General features: G+C 40.8%; 1 protein-coding gene across 1 annotated transcript in view; it reads right to left on the reverse strand.

Moving 5' to 3' along the window:
• Mcmdc2 (minichromosome maintenance domain containing 2) overlaps positions 1 to 9,647 on the reverse strand; it is a 38,671-nt gene that overhangs the window by 22,231 nt on the left and 6,793 nt on the right. Inside the window, exons 5-9 of the mRNA XM_021222416.1 lie at positions 8,622 to 8,817; positions 7,771 to 7,893; positions 7,555 to 7,659; positions 5,056 to 5,181; positions 2,365 to 2,602 (exon numbers count right to left, since the gene is read on the reverse strand). Of these exons, the coding sequence (XP_021078075.1) occupies positions 2,365 to 2,602; positions 5,056 to 5,181; positions 7,555 to 7,659; positions 7,771 to 7,893; positions 8,622 to 8,817 (788 nt within the window). The remainder of the gene's footprint in view (positions 1 to 2,364; positions 2,603 to 5,055; positions 5,182 to 7,554; positions 7,660 to 7,770; positions 7,894 to 8,621; positions 8,818 to 9,647) is intronic.

Below are 9,647 nucleotides of genomic sequence, written 5' to 3' on the forward strand. Positions count from 1 at the left end.
CGCCTGCCTCTGCCTCCCAAGTGCTGGAGTGCTGGGATTAAAGGCCTGTGCCACCAGGCCCAGCAAAGATTTTGTCTTTTAATTGTTTCTCTTGAACACTTATGACAGCAATGAAAACTGTCTAATGTGGCTATCTTTAAAATCCTTACCACAGAAATTATAACTTTCTGGTGCAACCATATATGATGACCAGACAAAGATATGGAATGTAAAAGGGACCCAGTAGTGTCCTTTAGATGTAGATAGGAAAATTCCAGAAAGTGTGGTCAGTGTATGCATCATCACAGGACTTAAACATTAGCCCACGGGTATGAACACAGAGGACACTTCAGAAGGAACATTTCTAGCCTGAAATGAACAGTGGTTCTTAGCTAAAGATCATATTAAAATCATGTAAAGAGTTTTTGTTTTGTTTCAAAACAAATTCTAATGCCCATCTCTACTCCTGAACTACTTAAAATAGAATTTTTGGAGGTGGTATACAACTTTTTTAAAGTATCTAACTTTCGAGACAAGGTTGACTTGCCTTATTTCAAGACTGAATAATCAGGACTGTGTACTATCGACCTAAATATAGACAAAAAAAAATTCACAACAAAAAATAATGTTCAAATAGATTTACAGTCTAGTTTAATTTTAAACTTGGTACGAGGAAACTAGGAGATAAAAGTCTTATAACAGATGATGTGGAGACTGCATAGGAGAAACATCAACTTTCACTACACAATACCACATAGAGACACTAACTCAAGGGCCAGCTGGGCAGCTAATCCCTCAGTGGGTAAGGACACTTAGCCAGCAACTTAGATTCAATCCCTGAAACACATATAAAGGTACAAAGAGACAGTCAACACCACCAAGTTGCCCTCTGACCCCCGTGTGTGCTCTGTGACATGTGCACTCCCCCACAACATGGACACACTGGGAAAAGACACAACAACAACAACAACAACAACAACAACAAAACAAATATATTTCTGGAGAGAAAACAAAGAATGTAGGCAAAAATTTCTAAACTGAATCCAGAAAACATGAAACAAGAGGAAATAACAAACTGGAAATAGAAATCCTCTAAATCGAAGTGACACAAATGTTATACAAGAGTGTTTACAGGATATGTAGCTCAGCGGTAGAGGCTTTGTCTAGTACATACCAAGTCCTAGTATTGATCCCTATCACCAAAAGGTTAAAATAGAGCAGTTTATTTATAATACTCAGAATAACAACATAAACCCAGCAGAGGAGGCAGAGGCAGGTGAGTGTCTGAGTTCAAGGCCAGCCTGGCCTATAAAGAGAGAGCTCCAGGCCAGCCAGGGTTACAGAGAACCCTGTCTCAGGGACAGGAAAGGGAAGGGCAGACAACAACAGGAAGTTAGTTGTGGTGCTAGTGGAAGAAAGACTGAGGTAAAGTGTTCAGGGTGAGTGTGTGCTGGGTATTGCCCTTTCACAGACAGTTGCCACCTGGGGAAGGGAGCCTCAGCTGAGGAACTGCCTCCGTCAGATTGGTCCATGGGCATGTCTGGCAGACAGACATTCTCTTGATTAATGATTGATGTGGCCTGTGTCACACTGTGGGTCCTGGGTTGTATAAGGAAGGCAGCCGAGCCAGACACAGAGAGCAAGTCAGATACCAGTGGTCTTTTTTGGTTCTGCTGTCAGTTTCTGGGTATAGGCTCCTCCCTTGAGCTCCTGCCCTTACCTCTCAGTGATGGAGTGTAACATGTAAGCTGAAATAAACCCTTTCCTCCATTGCGTGCTTGTGGGCTTGGTGTTTATCACAGCAAGGTAAAGCAAATTAGAAAAATTTGTCAAAAACTTCTAGTTTTTTAAATAATAATGACATTTGTCTCCATGGGGCTGGAGAGATGGCTCAGAGGTTAAGAGCACTGGTTGATTTTCCAAAGGTTCTAGTTCAATTCCCAGCAACCATATGGTACTCACACCCATCTATAATGGAATCCAATACCTTTTCTGGTGTGCAGGAATACATGCAGACAAAGCACTCAAATATATAAAATATATAAACAAACCTTAAAAATAGTCTATAAATTTTATCTAACACCAAAAGTTCCAAACTCTAAGCCAGGTGGTGGTGGTGCATGCCTTAAGTCTTAGCATTCAGGGGGCAGAAGCTGGCAGATCTCTGAGTTTGAGGCCAGCCTGGTCTACAGAGCTAGTTCCAGGATAGCCAGAGCATCGTAGTGAGACCTTGTAAAAAAAAGTTTTCAACTTTATTAATACTAATTTATTTAAATGCTTTAGTACTCAGATGCATTTTATGTAATCATAGTAATATTAGGAAGAAGAATTTATACAATTTTGTGAGCAATATATAATTTGAAAACGTCATGGCAAACACCTTACCTGTCTACAAGCAGAGTGTCACTGGTTATAACTAAAATATCCAAGCAGTCTTCTCGTTCCCTGTTGCAGTCTCTTGTCTGTACTAGACTCATCAACAAACAGAGTTTGAGCAAATTGTAAGTCCCAGGAGGAACAATCTGTGATGCAAAGATATTGGCTAGTATTGCTGTGAATTTCCAGCACGAGCTTGAAGTCAAGGAGAGGAGACACCTAAAGTTGTCACTAATTCCTGAAGGAACTGAAAGAAAATAAAAAGGACAGATATTTGATTCCTTTATTCAAAATAATTTCAAAATATAGTTCTTGTAATTTACCATACTCAAATTTTATGATATTATGATTGTGACAATGCTTGTCCATCTTTTCTTACCCCAGTTCCCGCACACCCCCACATGAATGAGTTGTGAGCTGAAAGCGAATCATGTGTTCTCCTCTGAAGTCATGTGTGAGGCAGCAGGGGTAAGGCTTCAAGACTTCTGCCTTTCTCCTATCAGGAAGTACCCGAGTGCTGTGGTTGAAGGATTTGTATTTTCCTACTCTGAAATAACTGCACTATTCCACATTGTAATAGTCTAAATGTTCTCCACCCTGAGTCTATCCAGCTCCTAAGAAAGGTAAATGTTAGAGGAGAAGCTGTGTGTGATAGCTCTGCCACCCACGGGGCAACACTCATGGCACAGATCTCTAGGAAGGCCTATCTTAGTCTAACACTTGAATCCTAGAATTCAACATAAGAAAGCAGACTTTCCACCTGCATATAAGCTGTGTTCTCATACCAAACAAGTAAGTCATGAAGCACTTCACAATACGTAAAAATGGTCACCAAACTGTCCGTTTATGTTGCTTGCTTTCATCAACAGTTTCCTTCTTTTGAAAAGTCGTTCCAAGATAAGCTGAAGTACCTAGAATTCACTTGCATTTAATTTCAAGTTGGGCTGGATGGTGGTGAGACAGAGGAAGAGGCAGGCTATTCTCTGTGAATTGGAGGCCAGACTGGTCTACAGAGCAAGTTCTAGGATAGCCAGGGCTACAACACAGAGAAACCCTGTCTTCATAAGACCATTTAAAAAAAGGGTTTGGGGGGTAAATTCAAGTAAATTCTATTAATGCAGATTCTAAGCTTCCTACTCTATTTGGCTACAACCAGCTTTCCAGTCTTTCTATTTAGCTATCAAAGCAAGTGAAAAGAACAGGACTGCTCTCATTTGGTAGTTACATAATGCTAAATTATGATGGAGCTATCCAGGGATACTGCTGGTAAGAAAGGTTGTATTTGCTGGGCAGTGGTGGCGCACGCCTTTAATCCCAGTACTTGGGAGGCAGAGGCAGGTGGATTTCTGAGTTCGAGGCCAGCCTGGTCTACACAGTGAGTTCCAGGACAGCCAGGGCTACACAGAGAAACCCTGTCTCGAAAAACAAAAAACAAACAAAACCAACCAACCAACCAACCAAACAAACAAAAAGGTTGGGGCTGTAGAGATGGCTCAGCAGGTAAGAGCACTGACTGGGTCCTGAGTTCAAATTCCAGAAACCACAATGGTGGCTCACAACCACTAGTAATGAGATCTGACACTCTCCTCTGGTGTGTCTGAAGTCAGCTACACTGTACTTATGTATAATAATAAATTAATCTTTGGGCTGGAGCGAGCAGGGACTGAGAGAGCAGGGTTGACCAGAGTGAGTGGAGCTAACCAGAGTGAGCAAAGGTCCTAAAAATTCAATTCCCAACAACCACATGAAGGCTCGCAACCATCTGTACACCTATAGTGTACTCACATACATAAAAAAAAATCTTAAAAAAAAAGGTGGTATTTTCATCCCCTTGCCTTTATCTGATCTCTTTTAGGACCCAGGAAGAAAAAGGTACTGCTTTCTGATCTCCTCCTCAGACCACAGCAGTTATTATGAATTAATTGCCTTAGCCAGAAAACAAATCTATTCTTAACTCTTGGAACCCCGAAAGATTTCTGGCTTCTTACTGTACCCTAGGTTGACTTCCTGCCTCTGCCACCAAGCCCTAGGCTTAAGTTTGTACCACCATGCTCAGAAAAATGTCAAACATTTCTCATTGTTAACCTACAAAAAGTCAACATAAGCTGGGCGTGGTGGTGCATGCCTTTAATCCCAGCCCTCGGGAGGCAGAGGCAGGCGGATTTCTGAGTTCGAGGCCAGCCTGGTTTACAGAGTGAGTTCCAGGACAGCCAGGGCTATACAGAGAAATCCTGTCTCGAAAAACCAAAAAAAAAAAAAAAAAAAAAAAAAAAAAGTCAACATAAGATTTAGTTCCAGAAAGAGGTCTTCAGTTACACCAAGACTGTAAACACCTTGTTTCCTTCCTCAATAACACTTAGTAGCAGGGACTGTTTCATTGGCTAGTTTTGTGATTTTTACTTGGAGGTAGAGCCTTGCTAAAATAACCCGGGCTGAGCAGTAACTCACTACATAGCTCAAGCTGGTGTCAAGCTTGTGCCCCTCCTGCCTTGGCCTTCCAAGTGCTAGGATTACATGTGTGCACCACCACACCAGGCTTAGTGGCCATCTGCCTGGCCACCACCATGCGAGTTAGCAGTAGACAGCCTGGCCTTCTGCTTCACTATGTTTCTGATGCTTAGGAGAGGGCCTCGCACAAAGGCAAACACTGTTTGCTAAACAGATGGACTTACATATGTTAAAATACATGGTTTTTCTTACCTTGTGCTGTGTAGGGAGTGATACTATTTGCTTCTACACAGAGAGCAGTTTGTGAAGTTTTGACACAGACTGGGATTCCAATAATTTTATATTCATTTCCTATTTTCACCTTATTCACTAGTTCATCTATGTTTATTAAACACAAAAGAAAATAGCATTCACTAAATGAAATTGCATGTCATCATCTGGTTCAAACATCTGGAACAAGTGACAACTCAGTAGTTGAGTTAGTAGTGAGGAGTTTACCGTTGTTTATACAGTATCCATGGGGGCTGGAGCGATGGCTCAGCGGTTAAAAGCATGACTGCTCTTCCGAAGGTCCTGATTTCAAACCCCAGCAACCACATGGTGGCTCACAACCATCTATAATGAGATCTGTGATGTAACCCTCTTCTGCTGTGTCTAAAGATGGCTACAGTGTACTTACATATAATAATAAATAAATCTTTGGGCTGGAGTGAGCGGGGCCGGAGTGAGCAGAGGTCCTGAGTCAATTCCCAGCAACCACATGATGGCTCACAACCATCTGTACAGTTATAGGGTACTCATATATATTAAATAAATAAATCTTTTAAAAATTACAGTATACATATGCAATGGCACCAATAATGGAAACCAAGGCCATTATATTGCTAACACCTGTTGATATTTATAGGCAATATGAGTTAGCTTCAAGAGGCATGTGGAATAGCAACTAGGATAATTAAATATTCACCTATAATGCTGGCAAGAGGAAAAATACCATTCTATATAAGACAGAACATATTTCAATTACATGCTAAAGAATGTTAATAAACATCATGTAATCACATTATTTATTTAGAAAATTAAGTAATTTTAAAAGATACCACTCACTCTGTACAGTATTTCTAAGGTCTTGCCTGGGTACTCTCTTGCACACTGCAAACTGGATATTCCCACCTGTACCTTATTCATGGAAAACCAAGAGAGCAAGCAATCTCTGTGGGGCCAAGTCACTGTAAGAGGCAAAACTGAATGCACATCTAGTCCAAGACTCCCTTTCATGCTAGGCATGTTCTTCTCACACATGCAGGCTGGGCTAAGCCTCTAAACTCCATCAAGTGTGTATGTGTGCTGGATGTATGGTGTGTGTGTGTGCATGTTGGCTGTGAGAGTACAACTTTCAGGAATCAGTTCTCTTCTTTGACCATGTGTGTTACAGTAATCAACTCAGGCTGTCAGGCGTGGTAGCATGCGTTTTACCTGACAGCACATCTTATTAGCCCTCTAAGTTTATTTTTAAAGTCCAATTAAGGGCTTAGAAAGAGGCTGAGTCAGCACAGTGCCTGCCATACTCTTTACTGAGCTCTGCCTAGTTTCCTCATGCCCACATGCGATGCTGAGCATGGCAGGTCACACCTGTGACCTCAGTGCTAAGTGGTGTGGGGGGACAGGCCAGTCCTTGGAGCTTAGGGGACAGTGAGCCTAGCCCGAAGGATAAGCACCACACTCATGCTGTGAGAGAGACCTTGTCTCAAAAACAGGGCTGAGAGAGATCTATAAGACACTCAATATTGACCTCTGCACATGCCCATAGGGACAAGTTCATGTACTACACACACACACACACACACACACACACACACACACACCCTCTTCCTGTCCCTTGCCTCTCCTCTCTCACCTGAATACAAGCATTGAGAGTCTCAAGACAAACAGTGAAACAGCACAACACTTAAAGGTTGTAGAATTACAGCAGCCATCTCTCTAAGTGAATACTTTTATTATTTTTTAAAATTTATTTATTTTATGCATGTTAGTACACTGTAGCTGTCTTCAGACACACCAAAAGAGGACATCAGATCTCATTATGGATGGTTGTGAGCCACCATGTGGTTGCTAGGAATTGAACTCAGGACCTCTGGAAGAGCAGCCAGTGCTCTTAACTACTGAGCCATCTTTCTAGCCCCTAAGTGAATACTTTTAATTTCTCAGATTTCAGTGCACAGGAACAGGCAAATGTGCATTGTTGCCACAGCTCTAGCTTCTTTCTCAGGCGCCTGATCCTGTTAGTGATGCTCCACTCCATGGCAGACACTTGTCTCCTTGTACTTACCCATCAGTTCTCCAGAGTCACAGGTGTCAGGCTCATCTTTAACTGATACTTTGTGCAGCAAAATCCCCAAATCTCTTCTTCATCATGTTTACATACTAATGATTTTTTTGATATTGGGCCTCACTATGTAAATCTGGCTGGCCTTGAACTTACAGAGTGCCTTTAATGCTATCACATTATGGATGGAGCATGTGCTATCACACCCAGCTCTGTATGCTAGTAGTAACAAACCACAACATACAACACACACACACACACACACACACACACACACAGAGAGAGAGAGAGAGAGAGAGAGAATAATGTGATATCATTACTATAAATGGCAATTCCAGATAAAGATGACTTTCCATGCTTAAGCCGTCAATACACTTTACAATATGTTAGCAATTTGTTTCAAATTCAAACATAACTTTACATACCTCTTAGGAAAATACCAAGTGATTGAAACCTAAAGGGCTGGTTTTTAGAGTCTCCTTGAAAAGCATGAAACATTTTTGTGGTGATTATTTCAACTATCTGTTTATCTTAAGGTAAAGAACAAAAAAATGTTAATAGAATACATATTCAGTTTAAGTCTCCTATTAAAATACAAGAGACTATTTGAAAGTTATCACAAAATGTAAATGCTTTTTTACCACCAAGTACTCTAAATTTTCTGTCTTCTTGAAGTGAAGATGAACAGAGACTGCATAAAAAGTCATTTCTTACTGTTGCAGATTCTGTAGCTCCAGGCACATGGACTCTTATATACTGAAATCCTGAAAGAAAACATTGCTGAGCTCAGCCTCTCTCAGATTGGCTATTTTTCAATCATTTACTATTATCAGTTAGTGTGTATTGCTTGCCTTGTTTGTTGTTTGGGCAGGGTATCACTGTGCAGCCCAGGCTAGCCTTGAGCCCTCCCTCCTCCTGCTTCAGCTTCCCAAGTGTTGGCAACTGTTTCCTCTCAGGCACTATGCTAAGGCATTGGTGACATGGACACTTAAATACACAATTTCTGTATGTGGCATCGTTAACAGAGAGCTCAGAGAGGAGAGAGGAATCAATAGAGAAGAGGGCTGGCTAGGTTAAATTTTTTTTTTTTTTTTTTGAGACAGGGTTTCTCTGTATAGCCCTGGCTGTCCTGAACTCACTTTGTAGACCAGGCTGGCCTCAAACTCAGAAATCCGCCTGCCTCTGCCTCCCAAGTGCTGGGATTAAAGGCGTGTGCCACTACGCTCGGCTCTGGCTAGGTTAAATCTTAAGCACAGAGGAAACTGCATGAGCAAACAGATATCATTTTGTTCTGTCTCATTTGATACGTCCTTTTCCAGGACAACATCAACACTTATTAAGCTGTGGAGTACAGGGAAGATCATTTCAAGATTATGCACAGTAAACTAATAAATGTTAGGAGACACTAATAAATGCTTGATTAGCCACCAATTGTAAATATGATTTGAGATGAACCAGCTTGATTTTTTTCATTTCCCATGTGAACACTGACCTTTTGAAAAAGGACACACTTCATCTGAACACAAGAACCTTGCACCTTGCGTGTACTTGGTTATAGTTGTCATTGCAATCACAATCCCTTGCATCATATAAAATCCCTGAGATGCATAATTAAGTGGAAACTCACAAAGATCAAGACTATAGCTTGGCAGGGATGGTAAATGTGTTAACTTCAGCACAATATTGATCTGAGAAGAACACAAAAAAATACATTAGTAAAAGTTGCAATCCAATTTGACTTTCCTTTTTATATAGTAAGAATACTATATGATGTGTTATTGTTGCTATGAACCAAATATTAAGCCAGAGGAAAAAAATAAAATCCTATAACATCTTAATTAAAAATGCCACAATGAGCTCATTAGTTCTCCTTAAAAAATACACATTTTCTGAATCATACTAAAAAACAATGTGAACCCCAATAGCATTGGACACTTTAGTGCTCAAACTGTAATCTCAAAATATCAATTGACATTAAAAGGAATCAGAGCTCTTTAGAGGGAAAGTAATGATTCCAAGTCTGGGACTGAAAATATAGGAGATGGCATTGGGGCATCTAATTGTTTTAAAAGATATACTTATGGGCTGGTGAGATGGCTCAGCAGGTAAGAGCACCGACTGCTTTTCCAAAGGTTCCGAGCTCAAATCCCAGCAACCATATGGTGGCTCACAACCATCCGTAACAAGATCTGATGCCCTCTTCTGGAGTGTCTGAAGTCAGCTACAGTGTAATTACATATAATAAACAAATAAATCTTTTAAAAAAAAGATAGACTTATTATGTGCACACATGCACACATATGTCACAGCATGCAACTCATGTGAAGGTTAGAAGACAAACTGTGAGGACCAGTTCTTTCCTTCTACCATGTGGGCATAAGGGATCAAATTAAAGCAGTCAGGCATGGAAGCAAATGCCTTTCCCTGCAGATGCAGTGAAAAGCTCATGCAATTCTCTTGTTAAAAGAGAAATAGGAACACTCCTCCATTGCTGGTGGGATTGCAAGCTTGTTCAACC

This window comes from Mus pahari, chromosome 22, assembly GCF_900095145.1.
Source record: "Mus pahari chromosome 22, PAHARI_EIJ_v1.1, whole genome shotgun sequence".
NCBI classification, from domain to species: domain Eukaryota; kingdom Metazoa; phylum Chordata; class Mammalia; order Rodentia; family Muridae; genus Mus; species Mus pahari.